The sequence below is a fragment of the Piliocolobus tephrosceles genome, chromosome 1 (genome assembly GCF_002776525.5).
Source record: "Piliocolobus tephrosceles isolate RC106 chromosome 1, ASM277652v3, whole genome shotgun sequence".
Lineage (NCBI taxonomy): Eukaryota > Metazoa > Chordata > Mammalia > Primates > Cercopithecidae > Piliocolobus > Piliocolobus tephrosceles.
The window spans coordinates 188749904-188767848 of record NC_045434.1 but is presented as its reverse complement, the minus strand read 5'-3'; the positions used below and the strand labels follow the sequence as shown (position 1 = coordinate 188767848).

At 46.3% G+C, this 17945-nt stretch overlaps 1 protein-coding gene across 1 annotated transcript in view; it reads right to left on the bottom strand.

Moving 5' to 3' along the window:
- Positions 1 to 17945, bottom strand: part of CSMD2 (CUB and Sushi multiple domains 2) — a 655333-nt gene that overhangs the window by 396880 nt on the left and 240508 nt on the right. The window contains exon 5 of the mRNA XM_023232269.1: positions 11224 to 11431. Coding sequence (XP_023088037.1) covers positions 11224 to 11431 — 208 coding nt within the window. The remainder of the gene's footprint in view (positions 1 to 11223; positions 11432 to 17945) is intronic.

Below are 17945 nucleotides of genomic sequence, written 5' to 3'. Positions count from 1 at the left end.
AAAAAACCGCCAGATTATGGCCAAAGGCCCCAAAACAAAAAAAAAAAAAAAAAAAAAAAAAAAAAAAGGCGCCCCCCCCCCCCCCCCCCCCCCCCCCCGCCCAGCCTGAGTACCCACATGTGTGACGATGTGGATCAGAGCCACTCCCATTGGCTCATCACAAATGTGTAACATGAGCAAGAAAGAAGTCTTTGTGATATTATACCACTGAGTTTTAGGGGTAATGAAATTTAAAGAAGGAAGTGGCAAGATGTGAGGCTGGGGCAATTACTTTAGGCAAGGGTTAGATCCAGATGGGCCTTGTGTGCCCTATCAAGGGATTGAATTTTATTCTGTAGACAACAGAAGGTGATTGAAAGCTTTTGCCTGGGGCTTAGCATGTCAGATCTGCATTTTAATTAAGCCATTCTGGTAGGAGTGAGGAGAATGACTTGGACAGTGCCAATATGCTGGGAGATCACTAAGGAGCCTATTACCTCCCTCAAAGAAGAAAACATGGTGGGCTGAATTCAGGAAGTGGTAGAAAGGATGGAAAGATATGGTATATTGGGAGAACTTAGCAATTAATTGAATGTGGCTAGTGAGAGAGAGGGATTAAATAGGGATATTCCCAGATTTCTGGATAACTAGGTAGGGAATGGTACCATAAACTAAGAAAGGACACAGACTGATGATTTTGTGGGTCAATTATGAGCAAAGTTGAGACAACTTAAGTTGGAGATATTGCTAGTCCACCAAAGTGGAGATGTCCATCAGGTAGCTGGCTCTACAGTTTGGCTCAGTGGGTAGGCTGGGCTAGGGAGCCATATTTGGGAGGAAATAGGTGGTATCTGAAACCTTGAGAGCAGGTAAGACTACCCTGGGACATGCGTGGAGTGAGCAGAGCAGCACAGCAAGAAGGAATGGACATCAAAGGAGACACAGAAGTAATGGCCACAAAGATCCAAGAAGAATCAGAAAGAGTGGTATGAAGGCAAGGAGAAAGCAGAGCCCCCAGGGGAGAAAATGACTGACAGTGTAAAGTAATGCAGAAATGTCCAGAAGGTGAGACCTGAAAAACGCCTTCTGGCGTTGGTAATTGGAAATGGTAGTCTTTGGAATGGGGTAGGGGTGGGGATGGTTATTTGATGATTACCTTTTTTTTTTGAGACAGAGTCTTGTTCTGTTGCCCAGGCTGGAGTGTAGTGGCGTGATCTCGGCTCACTGCAAGCTCCGCCCCCCGGGTTTGCCCCATTCTCCTGCCTCAGCCTCCTGAGTAGCTGGGACTACAGGCTCCTGCCACCACGTCCGGCTAATTTTTTTTTTTTTTTTTTTTTTTTGTATTTTCAGTAGAGACGGGGTTTCACTGTGTTAGCCAAGATGGTCTCGATCTTCTGACCTCGTGATCTGCACGCCTCAGTCTCCCAAAGTGCTGGGATTACAGGCATGAGTCAGCGCGCCTGGCCCTTTGATGATTATCTTAATGTGAATGATTTCAGGGGGAGGCTGGAGGGTTGAAGAGTGGGAGTGAAGTAGTTAAGGAATGAATGGGGAGAGAATACTTGAAGGTAGCCAATGTAGACCACTCTTCAAGAAGCCTGGGTGAGAAATTCCCAGGGATGCTAGAGATCTACCTCCTCCATGAAGCCACCTCATTTTGTTCAAAGAAACTTTGCCCTCTCCTTCCCCAAATGACCCAAACTGTTGAGATCCACCATATGTGAATTTGAACTGTTGAAGTTTCGCCATATGTGAAATGGTGATTTTGCCATTTCATCGGACTGTCATTGCTAGTTTTCTGTGTGAATCCTGCCTCTCTGATGAGTCTATGGATGTCACTCATCAGCCACTGGATAAAGAGAAACTAGGATGAAAAGAAGTACAGACTGGGCTGGCGTGGTGGCTCACCTGAGGTCAGGAATTCAAGACCATCCTGACCAATATGGTCTCCACTAAACCCTGTCTCTACTAAAAATACAGAAATTAGCTGGGCGTGGTGGCACGTGCCTGTAGTCCTAGCTACTTGGGAGGCTGAGACAGGAGAATCACTTGAACCTGGGAGGCGGAGGTTGAAGTGAGCCGAGATCATGCCATTGCACCCCAGCCTGGGTGACAGAGCAAGACTCCATCTCAAAAAAAAAAAAAAAAAAAAAAAAAGAGAGAGAGAGAGAAAGAAAGTAAAAAAAAGAACAGACTAAGGGACTAAGGGATAGAACCAAAGACTTAACTCAGTCTTGGGAACCTGGGAAGTGGCTGCAACAGCAGGAGAGAGGTAAACCAACGTGAAATGCCGCGTAGGTTAAGCTGAGGGTGAGTGAGTGAGTGGAACAAACATTCGTGGCCAAACATGAAAACAGAGACCAGGAGGGGGTCTTGAACATTCGGAATGAACCAACGTCATTCCAGAAGACAGGTCTTGCCAGAACGAGGGGCTCTGGAGGGCCCAGAACAACTCCTTCCATCTGTCTTAGCGGCACCATCAGGCATCTGGCAGCTCCTCAAGAGAGGTCGAGGACAGCATCTTGTTATCTGGTGCCCTTCGCAGTCCTGGCACAGGCCTCCTCGCAGACAAGGCACTTAGTACGAACCTGTTGCATGCAGTCAGACCCGTGGGGGGCAGGCCAGCTGCCCGACCTCAGCTTCCCATGCACAGAACTTTGCCAAGTCACAAGCTTTAGCAGAGCCGCTGTGCCCACTGTGACAACACCGGCTCACTTCCTGCTCCTCCCGGCTGTGGCTTTTGTTCTCTTTTTGAGAGCAAGTTCTCACTAGTGGAAGGAAGGAAGTCACACTGATACTCCATAGAGAGTGCTGGAGCCTTGGCCTTCACCCCTCTGGACACATTTGTGCCAGCAGCATGCTAAGGCACTAATCTTTTCCTACTGCTCAGCTGCAGAGCTTGTATCCAAGAGATACGGGAGATGAGATTTTAAAGGGCTGGTTATTTATGGCCTGGCTCCTGATGGATACAGCAGATGCAATTTCATGGGCTCCATCAAAAAAGGACAGTTACTTACTGTGACTTAAAGAGTTGCGATGTGTCAAGGAAGGAGAGAGAAGCAGGGGCGTCACAAGCCCACAGGAAGGCAGGAGGTCTGAGGCTCAGTTAGAATGGGCCTTATTTGCTTACCAGCTCAGCCAACATGGGTTCAGCATCCTTAGTCATGCACCATCTGAGCTGTTTTCTGTCTCTGCTAGCTTGAGACCTTGACTCTGCCTTGCTCCTGACATCCAAAGAGGAAATCTCGGAGGACAGGTACCAGATCTATGCTACTTCCATGTACGAAGTTCAGGAGCAAATAGGACATTGAAATGATAAGTCTTTACCATATGCAGTTCCCTCTGCCTGGAAGGCTGCTGCCTGGGTTCTTCCCCTGTGACTCCTTCTCAAAAGTCAGGTCTCAGCTTAAATCCTACGCTCCTCAGAGAGGTCAGATTCAGAAGAGGGTCCCCACTGCTGTTATTCTCCATCCTGTTCATTTCCTTTATGACATGTGTCATACTTTTTACATTTATTTTTGAATATTTTACTAACTTCAGTCTCCCCCAAACAGACCGTAAGTTCCACAAAGGCAGAGGCCTTGTCTTCTCCACCATTGCATTCCCAGTGCCAAGCTCAATGTCAAGCAGGAGGAGGACCTGAGTAGCTTGTTTGAATGACTGAATGATGATAGAGAGATGCTGGTAATGAAGATGAAATGGTGAGATGACAGTGACCATAATGAAGGAGATTTTCCCTATGAAAGACGATGCTGGTGCTCACTGTGAAGATGACTGTTCATGGTCCTGCCAGGGTACCAAACACCAAGCTTTCAGGTGTAGCTGTTGATTTCATCTGACCACCGTCACCAGTCTTATCCCAATGACTGTGAATTAGTTACCAAGGGCAGCTGTGTCCCTGCACATCCAGCCTTATCTTCTTCCTTCTTGCAGCCTTGACTCCCCTATTAGTGCTCATTTTGTGCTGGAGAGACCAACGGGCATCGCCATTCCCCACTCCACCCCAGGCCACTTCTCCTGCGTTCCTCTGTTCAGTACATGGCCCCACCACAGTCATTCAGCCAGAAACTTGGTAATCATCAGCCCCTCCTCCTCTCCACCCCTTCACAGCTGCCTCAGTTCAAGGCTGGATTCTTTTGCCTGCAGAGTTACTCAAAAAAGTTTTACAGCTGATTTCTGGGCCTTCCTGTTTAACCCACTTAAAATTCAGAATGATTATTTTACTTCCCCGCTTAAAGTCTCTTAATAGCTTTCCACAGCTTATGGAATCCTCTCTGGCTTATGAACAAGGGACAGGGTTCTTGCTCTTGGTCCATGCTCCTCCTGTGTTCATTTCGGGTCTCGTGTCCTGCTCTTCCTCCCTTGCTCCTGCACCTGACTTGCAATGCCCCAAACACACCAGGGCTCTTTTAGGCTCCATGACAATGGCAAAATCTTACCCCTCAGTTCAAATCAAAAATCATCCTGTGGGACTAATTTTTCTGAGCCCTTCCAGCATCACCACCCTCTTACAGGAAGGCTGATGACTTATTTGAAGGACAGTCTTAGTTTTTGTCTTGCCAGGGCTGCCACTCCCAGCCTGAGTTTTGGGGAGGGCGGAGATCAATGAGGACATCCCTTGGCTACACTGGTGTTGAGGGGTTGGCACATGACTCAGGCTGGTCCACCAAGGTTTATCTGATGGCTTTTGTAGGACCCATTAGGAAAGATATGCTCCCTTTCTGCTGGGATTGCCAAGACAAGTAGGTTATAGGAAGCTGAGGGTGGTCACCTTTGCCATCTCTTGGGAAAGCCTGCCTGAGAATGAAACTAACACACAAGAGAGCAAAGCCTCGGGACGGGGAGAAACAATATTTGCACGCCTGGGTCCAGCGCCGCCTGAAGTCAAGTTCTGGACTTTTCAGTTACAGAGGCAGCACATTCCCTTTGTAGCTTGAGTTAGCTGGAGGTGAGTTTCTATTTCTTAAACCCAAAGAATCCTGGCCATTACATTTCTCCTTATTTCCTAGGGGAACTTCTTTATACCTCTTAGAAAAGCACCTAACACATGATATTGCAAAGCATTTAATTATATTCTGCCTCTTTGCCCCAACTGTGAGCTTCAGGGTCCAGCATGGTGCTTGGCTATTACATAAACATTTGTGGAAGGAATAAATAACTCCTTAGGAACTCAGACTGTGGCTTTGTCCCTCTGGCACCTAGGAGAGCCTCGTTCATAGAAGAGTCTCAATAAATGATTACAGAAAATAAATAGGGGAAAAGTAACAAAGAACGTGAATGAGCTAAACCAATGGTTTGATAAAGTATATGTGAATACATAAATAAGTGGATAGTTATTATTAACAAGTCTCCATTGGCGTGCAATTCTCATTCTAACTATATCTGGATCTAAAGGCTCTTAAATGAAATATCTAGTTAAAAGTCGCTGAGATCAAATGGTTCTAGCTGGCTCAACTTCCATGTGTAAAATGCCTATTAACTAAAGCAAGATCGTTCAAGAGGAGAAAGAGTGTTGCTAGCAAAATTTTCAAAGTGAACTTCTGCAGAATAGACACGAGTTTTTGTATCGCCACCTACAAAAACAAAAGCAAACGAATGAAGGGAACGAAGTGAAGCAAATCCATCAAAGCTCTAAGGACATGAAAAGGAGGGATGAAAATAAGGAAATTTAATGATGAAACTCAAAGGGGTTAGTTGCTGGACCTAGAGAGTAGTTTGAGCCTGGTTTCTAGGGAAATTCTCTTTCCAAAAACAGCCAAAGTCTCCCCAGTGGCCACAGGGCCAGGATCTGGGAAGTCCAGACAGATAGAGCAGGCATTCTATTCCTCTGCAGGTGGAGGGAGATTCCTAGGCTCACAGGTAGATGCCAGAGTCCCGGGGTGGGTGCATGGTGGAGAGCATCTTCCTTAGAGAATTTCTGGGACTATTTCTTCTTGGACTGCCTCCCAGGGATCAAGGAACTCCCACGCTTTGGCCTGGAGGACTAGGCAGAAGCCCTAGAAGAATGCCCTTCCCAACACCTCATCTCCTATATTAAAATGGTATGCATCCTTCTCGACCTGTCTCAAGTGCAGCCTCTGCCTTGAGGCCTTGGTCTCCTGCCCCAGGACAGTGTTCTCTTCTGAGCCCTGGAAGGTGCTCTCCTCTCTTTTTCTACTTTGAATGTTTGGTGGAGTTTGTTGGCACACAAGTCTGTGGGGACTGGGCCTGGGAGTGTGGTGACATAGAGAACAGGCAGGCAGAGCCCATTCAGGGTGATCAGAGTGAAATGGATATAAAGGAAAGTCAATGTACAGTGGCCAGGGCAAGGAAGAGAGGCTGGGAACCACTGGTCGAAACTGACCCACAGAGTCACAGCCAAGGAAATTGGAGGGGCAGAGGTTTGTTCCAGGATCTACACAGAAATCCCACAGGTGGGAAGGAGATTTGGATGTCCCCCAAACCATACACACCCCACAAACATTCCTGAGGCTGGCACTTCCACTGGCCCCCAAGACAAGGGTGGCTTCAATTCTGAGTGCAGGTCAGACTCTGCCTGCCTGCCTTCCCTGTTGTAGGAAGAAATTGCCCCTTGGGGAGGGGCAGAGGAAAGAAGGAGAGAAGAAGGCCCCCCAGTAGAACCCTCCAATCACATGGTCCAGAGAGAGCGACGGGGGCCAGGAAGAGATACCCTTCCTGTTTCTGGTAGTTGTCTCCTGAATGCCTTCTCCATACTTATGGTCCCCATCCCCCTACTCTGTGAGCACCCCAGTGCAGGGGCTGTGCCTGACTCACTATGGAGTGCCTCTGCTTTCCTAGTCCTGCACAGAGCTCTTAGTGATAGCTGCATTGGCAGAAGAACTTGAGCCCAAGTCTATCTGCCGATTCCCAAGCCTGCCCCCTTCCCAGTTCGATGCCATGGTGCAGACGTGATATCTAATTCCAGAGAAACTGCACAAACTTCCTCTCCCATATTCTAGGAGAGGATGTCTGGCTTTCCCTCCTTTCTTTTAGTCTGGGGAAGGTTCTGGAGAGACTCAGATGGAGAGCGTTGGGTATGAGGCAGAGGAAGGAGGAGACAGATTCTAGATCTAGTAGCTTCTCAGGGGTCTTCACTTTGCTGATTTTCTCCACCAACGGAGAGGCCAGTTCTGTGATGGGCTGGTGACCACTTGTACTCAGTATAACGTGATCCCAATATCCTCCAGGGACCTACATCCCCATATTGTTAAAAGGGTCTTCTGTATTGCTAGTCCCACTCCTTCAAAAAAGTCCTGGGGCCTCAGGAGGAAGCTTAGCAAAGGTGAGAGTGTTTCCTTAGAACGTGATGGAAAGGAATGGAGCTCCATGATGGTCAGAGCCACGTGACTGGGTCACAGCAGAGCAGAGCAGAGGAGGAAGACCCACCACCTCCACCCTCCAGCAGGGTGAGAGAAAATCTGGCTCCTATATTGAACTGGAAATGGAACTGTGTGTAAGGAGGGGCAGGTGTGTACATGTGCTTAAGGTGGTCTGGGGGCAGGGGATGACTTGGTGATGTGAATTTGGCAGTGACTTGGAAAGGTATGTGTCAGAGATGATTTGGCAGTGTGTGTGTGTGTTTGTGTGTGTGTTGGGGTGAGGGTTGCAAACATGTATGTGTAGTCAGGGTATAATACCCATTCTTCTTTGTGAGTTGTAATCCTCAGTCAGTCCAAGCCCAGCTTTTGCTCATGGTCACACATACAAAAATGCAATTAACTTTTAGGGGGAGTTAAGTCTAAAATACTAGCGAATCTCTCAACACGTCAGAGCTACAGGGTCCAGTGCTCACCATAGTAACAGCTTTTTCTTGTTCAAAACACGTATTGTTGGATTCCCAAAGGCTGGTCCAGGACCAGCAAAACAGGGAGAATTGGTCCACTGATTGCTGCATATATACTGTTGGACACTCCGGTGATGGGCACACACTGTCATTTATGTGTGCTCCCCCCACCTTATCTTTCATGATGTCAGCACAACACTTCCAATTGATTACTTCCTGCCACAGTTTTGGCTTTGAATTGTCCTTTGTTTTATGAATAATATTCTGAGGAGTTGGCAGGTTTTCTTCTAACATCCTTACTTGGCAAAATAAAAAATGACCAATCCCGTGTTTCGCCAATTGTTTGGAAATTCTACTAGTCCAGAAGCCCTAATTTAAACTCTCCTGTTGCTATCCCATTTAGGGGGAGGAGAAGAGTAGGGAAACTGAGTCAGGGAGATTGCATGCCACTCGCCCTTCTGAATCAGTGGGAACCTGTAATCTGGTAACGGAGGTAGTGGATGTTTTTTCGCTCAAAGGAATTCCTGTCTTCTTGATAGGTGAAGGGGGTGCCCAGTTGTCCAAATCCATCTTTGCTAACAGGATTTGTTGTTTTTATATGCCTTGGCACAGAATGCAAGAGAACAGCCTGGAATCTTAATGTATGCTTACAAAAGCAGTATACTCATAAACCAGCAGCATCAAACTTTTACAGGAATCCAGGGATCCATAAAGGAGAGGGGCAAGGGAGAGAGCTGATTCTTCCCACACATACGTCCTGAGCCTCCAAGTTTGTTTATCCATAATTGCTATGCAAGTATAAATTAGAACAACAAATGCATCCTGCCTGGCAGTGGTGACACCAACCCTGTAAATAATTATAATTTAATATTATAGCAAAGAGTTCTGAATGACTCCCCTAACAATTTCCTCTGCTTAATTCCTTCCCCATTGAGTGACTTAATAGGAAAAGGAACTCTTTCAGATTTGTTTCACTCCAAAAGTTTGGACAATGTGTAGACTCACACCTGGAGGGCAGAAGCTATAGGAGACCATTTGGCCCGCGGATGAACAAGTGAGTCAAAAAGGCCTTGGGACTGGAAGAGAGGGAACTGGCAAGGATATTCATCTTGGCACCTGTTTATAGAAGTGAAAACCTGGGAACCACCTAACAAGAGGTTTGATGAGTAAACTATGCTACAGACTTACAAGGGAATGCTACATAGCCCGGAAAACCCATGACAGATATCGCATGTTAATAGCATAACAGTATGCTGTCATGGCTTGGAAGACAGGCTTTAGTATCAAACTAACCTGGGATTGAATCCCAGCTCTGCTCCTTACTCACCAGTGTGATCTCAAGCAGGTAGTATAAACTCTCTGGGCCTCATTTTCCTCTTCTGTAAAAGGAGGAAAACTATGCTACCTATTCATAGAATTTTTATAAAGATGAAATGAAATTATAGCTCTAAAGAACTTATAACCTATCTGGCACATATTGGCAGTAAAGGGTCAACAAATGATATTACTATCAGACCTTGTATATTTTGGAGGCATCTGTGATGGTACAGGAAAAAATTTCATGACACAATGATTAGCTAAAAATATATAACTACAGATATTTTTCGATCCTAATTTGGTAATATTAAAATATATATAAATAGCCAGCTAGCTTGACCTCGGCCAAGAAAAAAGGTCAAAGGGGAATACGTCAAAATTTTAATAATTTTAATTTTTCCATACCTTTGTCGATTTTCCATGTTTTCTACAAGGACCATATGCATTACATTTACAATCAATAAACAGGTATTTTACAAAAAGAGGCAGAGGTCCAAGGGTCTTCACACTGGGCAGGTCATCAGGATTCCAGTTGAGTGAAGACTCACCTAAACCTTCAACCCAACTCCTAGTATAAAATCACCAGCTTTTACTCTTGGACTAGTTTATAGACTGTCACCCCCCACAGAGCAGGTTGTCCTCATTCACCTGTGCTTCTCTCAGCCCTCTGACCAGTGTAGGAAATGACCTGGCCAGTTTCCTGTGACAAGCTAGCAGTGACACCAGGGTCTTTTAACTCCCATGTCGGCTCACCTTCCACTGCACCAGGAAACTTGAGTTTTCTGGTTACACTAGTTCCCAAATCTGAGCCTATATTTGGGAAGAATCCATTCCCCCTTTATCCCTCTTAAATATTTAACAGTCACACTTGGCTCCTACCATGGTTTGTCTGATTTTCTTACCTAATAGACAATGAGCTCCTTAAAAAACCATGTCTCACTCAACTGGTGTTCCTACCACCATGAAACCCGGCACAGGGAAGGTGTGCAATAAATGTGCCCCATTCCCCTCCTTTCCTCCTCTCCCTCCTATCTTCCTCCTCCCTACTCCCACTGACTGCCACGTCTCTGTCTTCTCTGACTCTTGCAGACACCCACTTTCTGCTCCGCTCAGAATCCTCAGTGACACCTCCTCCCACTCCTATCCCCTCCGTCCATCCACTCCTGGAGCGTGGCCCCACCAGACCCAGCCTGGCCCAGCCCTGCACCCAGGGCCTCCACCAGAACTGCTATTCCCACCGAGGTGCCCCCTGGGAGCCAACGCTGCGACGCTCACCTGACGCCAGGAAGTGGAATCCCCACCTTCAGCTGACACCATGCAGCAACTAAGGCTCCAATGATGCCCCATCCTTGCCTGAAGTACACCTGGACATATGCTTCTATTGGCTCCTGATGTGCTAACAAAAGTCCTCCTGATAACACAGCCACAATGAGAACACAAGAGTGTTCCAAATGCCACAATACCACTTGTGATGCTTGTCACCCAAACAGGAAGCCAGATACTTCCTTAAGCCATGCTCAGTTTGAGCACATCCTGCGAGCCCAAGTCTAGGAGACAAGACATGATGGCTGTAAATCTTCAATAACTCACATCCTCCCTAACCCATCAACAACCAAGACTCTCCACGGAGCACACTACAGAAGAGCCTGTACTTTTTAGCCCTTCAGACACTGAGACATAATGCCTTTCTGATGTCTCAGGACCCTTGAAGTGGGAAGAATTAAGACTAAAAATGTTCTTGTGTCAGCAATGGTCACTTATGGTTCTAGTCCCTTTTTGGATGCTATGCATATGTCTTCCAGAAATGGCACAATATTTCAAATCATTTTACTAGACCTTGTCCACATCCTGAGACCAGAACATTTTTAGTGTTAATGCAAGTTATTCAACCAAGACCCATCATAAAATTCTTCAGCAAGAACATGTTTCAAATCAGGTATCGAAATCACTATAAAAATTATCCCAGCTCTAAAAATATGTAGTGCTTTTTCATTAGGATGAGATGAAAGGACTGTAACAGTAGGTATACGGAAGAGGCTAAGAGGCCTCTGGCTGTGGGTCCAGGCACTGAGGAGACTGTAAGCATCCTAGTAATTCACAGTTGCAGAGAATAGGGTAGGAAACGAAGGGGATGTTGTGCTTACCAGAGGGAGGAGCCTTCCGTCCCAGTGACTTCCAGAAAGTCGTAACCATCCTCCAGCTGGAAGTCAATAAAGACCAGGGCGATGGTGTCTCCCAGCTCAGCCAGGATGGTCCATGTGCAGTCGGCATTGTTATGGTACTCCGAGGGGAAGTGGGGGCTGGAGATGATGCCACTCTGGCCCCGCAGGGTCCCACCACAGGCATCATCAGCTGTGGGCACAGAGACAAGAGGCTCACATGAGTAGTCTGGTTTTCAAGCCCCTAGCATTCACCATGGGCTTTACCTGCAATACATCCTTCTGTCTCCCAAGAGTACAATTCACAGTTTGAGGATATAGATAAAGCAGCAAATGACTTTGTTTGGATGAGTCCATCTGAGAAGCCTTAACAGAGGAAGTGTCATTAGAGCTGGGTTTTGATGAATGAGTAGGAGTTCACTAGATAGAGAAGAAAGGGAAGGACATTTAAGGGAAGAAGGAACTAAATGGTCATAAGCAGAGAAATATGAATGTGCAAGGCATGCCTAAGATAAACAGCTCTAGATGGCTCATCACAGGGTAAAAAAGAGGAATAATATAAGATAGTAATGGCATGTAGGAGAAGTCACAAGGCAGAGAGCACCGAGCCAAAAAGATTTGAAGACAGGGGAGTGCATTGGAAGGGAAATGGATTTTAGGGTAAGAAAGGTCTAGATTTGAATTTAGGCTCCACAATTTCCCAGCCACCTGCATAACTTTGGGAAATTTATTTTTTTAAGTCTCAGTTTGCTTCTCTGTTATGATAACTGAATTAGATAGTTAATGTGACAGTAACTAGTATTAGCCAGTGACTGACATGTGGTAGATGCTAATGCAAATTTCTCCTTTTTCCTTCCATTTCATCTTAAGGATCAAAGGCAGTGAAGAAATATGATTAAACTTGCATTTTAGAAAGAACACTGGCTATGGTATAAAGGAGGTCTGAGTCAGGGAAGCACATCGGATGCTCCTGGTATCACCAAAGTCACCAAAGGCCAGGTGAGGCTGGATGAGATCAAGCTAAGGTCATGTGGAGGGTGGGAAAGGATTTATTTGAGAGATATTCAGGAAGGAGAATCTCCAGGAATCAGCAACTAGGAGGTATAAAATCCCATGTTGCTGGTATAAACATCTGGATGTGTGAAAGGTGCTATTTCTTGAGGCAGAAAACCCAGGAAGGGAGCTCCTTGTGGTATGGAAGGCAACCAGGAGTTCAGTTTTGGACACGTAGAAGTGGGTATGTCTGTGAGGCCTCCAATGGTGAGATCAGATTAACAGATCTATAGGAGCCATCTGGGCTAGAGATAAAAGTGATCTTGTTTAGCAGTTCTGAACTATTCTTATTAATATTCTTTACAAGGTCAAGACAATCATGAGCCAACTCATAGCATTTCTCACTGCTAACTTCTAAGTTTGTATGAGTGCAGAAATGTAAGAAATACACCTACTCTCCCAGATTGGGTGCTTATGAAAGTTTCCCTCCTACACCCATTAACTGAGCACCTACTGTGGGCCAAATACTGGGTAGGGCCAGCACTACAATGTGAAAAGCTTGATTTCCTCTCTGCCCTGAAGTTCTTCTGAGAGAAGTGGGCAGGCAAGCCAGCAATAGCAACACAGAATAGTTATGACGGGGATGCTCAAGGCGCAGTGATAGCACATAGGTAGGAAGGGCTTTATGGAAGAGACAGAATTTGTAATAATATTCATTCACTCATTCATTCATTCATTCATTCATTCATTCATTCATTCAACAAATGCTAACTGAGCACCTACTATGTGTCAGCCACTGTTCTAGGTGCTGGGGATTCAGCTGTGAATAAAACAAAAATTCCTATCCTCCCAGAGCTTACATTGTGATGAGAAGGATAAAGACAACTCCAAGATAAATAATTAACTCTATGGTAAATGAAGTGGTAAGTGCAGAGGAAAATGGGGTGTCTGGTGTTGGAAGTGGGGGTATGAACATTTCAGAAAGGGTGGTCAGGAAAGACCCCTCTGAGAAGTTGACATTTGAACCAAGACTTGAAGGAATGAGAGAGGGAGTCACATGGTTATCTGGGGGAAGAGCATTCACAGCAGATGGAACAGTAAATGCAAAGGCCACAGGGTACAGAGGCCTGGCACCATTGAAGAGCATCAAGAGACCCAAGGGCTGGGTGCGGTGGCTCACGCCTGTAATCCCAGCACTTTGGGAGGCCGAGGCGGGTGGATCAACTGAAGTCAGGAGTTTGAGACCAGCTAGGCCAACATGATGAAACCCTATCTCTACTAAAAATAAAAAAGAAAAAAAAAAAATTAGCTGGGCATAGTGGTGTGCACCTGTAGTCCCAGCTACTCAGGAGGCTGAGGCAGAAGAATCACTTGAACCCAGGAGATGGAGGTTGCAGTGAGCCGAGATTGTGCCACTGCACTCCAGCCTGGGGAATAAGAGAGAAACTCCGTCTAAAAGAGAGAGAGAGAGAGAGAGAGAGAGAGAGAGAGAGAGAGAGAGAGAGAGAGAGAGAGAGAGACCCAAGGGGCTGGAATGCAGGAAGAAGAAGGAAAGTGGCAGGGGATGAGGTTAGTAGAGGCAGGGCGACCTGAGAGGCCAATGTAAGGATGTGGACTTTTACTTAGAATGAGTTGAGAAGGCAGTGGAGGGTTCTGGGCTAAGGATGATATGATGTCATTTGTGTATTAACAGGATCCCTTGGGATGCCATGTAGATAGCAGACCTAAGAGAGCAAAGGAAGAAGCTGGGGGCCTCTTGAAGCTACCACGATAATCCAGTGAGAGGCGATGGTGGCTTAGACCAGGAGGTAACAGTGAGACATAGTCAGAGTCTGGCTTCGTTTCCAACACTGAGCTGGCAGCATATATCAGCTGAGGGCTGCCTGCCTGGTAGACCTCAGGGGAGAGGGTGTTTTAGGCAGAAAAACAGCAAGGACAGTTGAAGTTGGGGATTGTGGCATGTTTAGGGACTTATTAGGCAGGACCATGTGAACTGAAAGGGACATGTAGAGATGATAGAGCTGGGCTGGGCAGAAGGCAAGAGCTGGACTGTGAAGGTCCTTGAATGCCAAGTAGAGGAGCTGAGGTTCTATTCTCCTCCCCTCTTCCTGCTTTGCTACCCCCAACCCAGCTGCCCAGGCCCCAGGAAGCAGGAAAGGAGAGAAGGTAGGCAAGATTGGCCTTGCTTGGCTTTAAATCCAGTTTAGTGGTGCTGCTGATTTGTTTTATCAAGTTGCACAGTATTTCTGCCTTGAGTATCTCTCTGGCAGGAGGCTATGATGTCTGACATCTGAGGCAGAGTTTGTCTCCTTCTGATGTAAATAAATTCACCGTGAACATTACCAGGGAGATAAGACACAGGAGCCAGCCAACAAACGGGAGATTTGTCAATGTTGTTCCCAGCAAGCACTGGGCCCACTGGTTCCCGACAGTCCTGTTACTGGCGCTTACTATACCAGGTGGAACTGTCTTCAGCCCTGGGCACAATGGCTGAGTCTCGACTGTACTGGGGAAAGGGATCATGGTGAAGGAAGGGCCTTTTACCCCGAACCTTCAAAAAGGTGTAGGAGTATGCTGGAAGGGAAGAAATAGAGGGATTCCAGGCAGAGCAAACAGGCCCTCAGAGGCAAGAAGGCCTGGAAGGGCATGCTGCTTGGGTGGAGGCCTTGATGGCACTGCCGAGGTGTTTGGACTTTCCTCTGCAGGTGCAGGGGAGTCACAGTAGGTGTGGAGAAGAGGGTTTTCAGCAAGAAGTACAAGTCCAGACCTATTTTAGAGAGATGATTTGGTCCCGTAGTAATGGATGAATGATATGGTTTGGTGGCCAAGGAAGGTGGCCGGTGGGGAGACCAGAGACAGAGAATGAAGAAGAGGTTGTTCCCATCATCAAAGCCGCAACTAGGGAGGGAAGAAAGAGAAGCAGCAGGAAGGGATTTAGGAGGCAGGCTGTGGAGGAATGAGAGGGTGAGGTCTCCAACAGAAAATGGATGGTGAAGGAGAGAGCGGAGACAGGGACACTAAAGGAGATGCAGCTCTGCAGGAAGAGTGATGGCCCTTCCTCCCCTGCTCTTCCCTACTTCCATGTTGAGTGTGAGATCCTAGGGAATAAACAGATGGGGATACCTATGGGTCTGGGATTCCAGAGACTGTGAGGCAGGGCATCAGCAGGACAAAGAGGGAACCTCCTACCACAGGAGTGGAGAAGGCTGGGGACTGAACAGACATGTACAGAGCAGGCAGAAGCAAAGACACCTGAAAGAAGAGAAGGTGGGAAGGGAGGGGCACTCAGGTGGAAAGTGGGCAGTGACCAAAGAGAAACATTAGAGGGAGAGAGTGGCTCAGGAGCTGCAGAGCAGGTGCAGCCACTCTGTGTGGCCAAGTCTCTAATCAGGCCCTTGGTCCACATGGTCTCATTTAATCTGGCCTGCACAACCAGGTGGACAACAAAGAATTCCAGAAAAAATGCAGGTCTTGGGGGAAAGACAGTGACTCCAGAGCCTTCTGCCTACCTCCAGTCTTAGAAACCCAACTAGATATTCCACATTGCTCTCAAACCCAACCCAACCAAAATCACTCTCATCCTTTCCTCCCAGAAGCCTAGCCTTCTTCCAGACTTTCCCATCTTGGAGTGTTAGCACTATTCACCCACTTCCTCATGGCAGAGTCTCAGGGGACATCCTCAACTCCTCCCGCATCCCCTCATCCAGCCAGAGACTCACCTGGCAGTCCATCTAGGTGGCTCTCAATTCTGTCCCCCACCATCACTGCCATTGCTCTACCCCAAGCCATGTCACACTCCAAGTTAACCAGAGCCATGAAGCCCCCTCCTGGTCTCCAAGCCTCCTTCCTCCTCCAGCCCATCCATTCTTTTGGTTTTGCAGTTTTTAAAATTTTATTTTTAATTGAGAATAGTTGTATGTCCTTATGGAATACACTGTGATGTTTTGATATATGTATGTATTGTGGAATGATTAAATCAAGCTAATTAACATATCAATCACTTCACATACTTTATTTTTTGCATTGAGAACATTAGAACATTATCTTGGAGCACTCTTTTAAAAAACTTTATTGTTATAAAATATTTGTACACTTTTATGGGGTATGTGTGTTATTTTCTGACATGCACAGTAGGTGATATAATTTGAATGTCCCTCCCAAGTCTCATGTTGAAATGTAATCTCCAATACTGGAGGTGGGACCTGGTGGGAGGTGTGTGGGTCATGGGGAGGGATGCCTCATGGCTTGGTGCTGTCCTTGTGATAGTGAGTGACTCATCTCGAGATCTGATTGTTTAAAATTGTGTGACACCTCTCCCTCACTCCCTCTCTTGCTCTTGCTCTGGTCATGTGAAGTGTCTGCTCCCACTTCACCTTCCGTCATGAGTAAAAGCTCCCTGAGGCCTCCCCAGAAGCTGAGCAGATGCTGATGCCATGCTTCCTGTACAGTCTGTGGAACTATGAGCCAATTAAACCTCCTTTCTTTATAAATTACCCAGTCTCCAGCATTTCTTTACAGCAATGCAAGAAGAGCCTAACACGGTAGGTATAATGATCCAGTCAGGGTATTTAGGACATCCATCACCTCAAGAGTTTATCACTTTTATGTGTTGGGAACATTTCAAGTTCTCTCTTCTAGCTATTTTGAAATATACAATACATCGTTGTTTTAACTATAGCCACCCTAGTCTGCTATTGAACATTAGAACTTATTATTCTTTCTACCTAACTCAGGGGTCCCCAACCCCTGGGCCGTGGACTGGGACCTGTTAGAACCTGGGCTGCACAGCAGGAGGTGAGTGTTGAGTAAGTTATCTAATGCCTGATGATCTGAGGTGGAAGTTTCATCTTGAAACCATCCCCCACCTCCTGTCCATGGAAACATTGTCTTCCATGAAACCGGTCCCTGGTGCCAAAAAGGTTGGGGACCACTGACCTAACTGTGTGTTTGTGCCTGTTAACCAACCTCTCTTCATCCCCTACATCCTCCAATCCTGGACACACACAGCCTTCCCAGCCTCTGGAACTATCAATCATTCTACACTCAACCTCCATGAGATCCACTTTTTTAACTCCTCGTATGAGTGTTAGGTGGTATTTGTCTTTCTGTGCCTGGCTTATTTTACTTAGCGTAATGACCTCCAGTTCCACCCCTGTTCCTGCAGATGACAGGATTTCACTCTTCTAAAAAACAGAAATAGAGATGGAGTTGTGCTGGACATTGCCCAGGCTGGACTTGAACTCCTGGGCTCAAGAGATCCCTCGCCTCAGCCTCTCAAGTAACTGGGTCTATGGGCGCATGCCGCTGTACCTAGCTAATTTCATTTTTTAACATCTGAGTGGTACTCCACCATGTACGTGTGTGTATATATGTATATCACATTTTCTTTATACATTTATCCAATGATGTACACTTGTGTTGATTCCATATCTTTGCTGTTATGAATTGTGTTTCAGTAAACACGGGGGTGCAGGTATCCCTTTGATATATTGATTTCCTTTCCTTTGGATAAATACTTGGTAGTGGAATGGCTTGATCATATGGTAGTTCTATTTTTAGTCTTTTGAGAAATCTCCATACTGTTTTCTATAGTGGCTGTACTAATTTACATTCCCACCAACAAAGTATAAGAGCTCCCGTTTCTCCATATCCTTGCCAACATCTGTTGTTTTTTGCTTTTTTAATAATGGCCATTCTAACTAGGGTAAACTGAT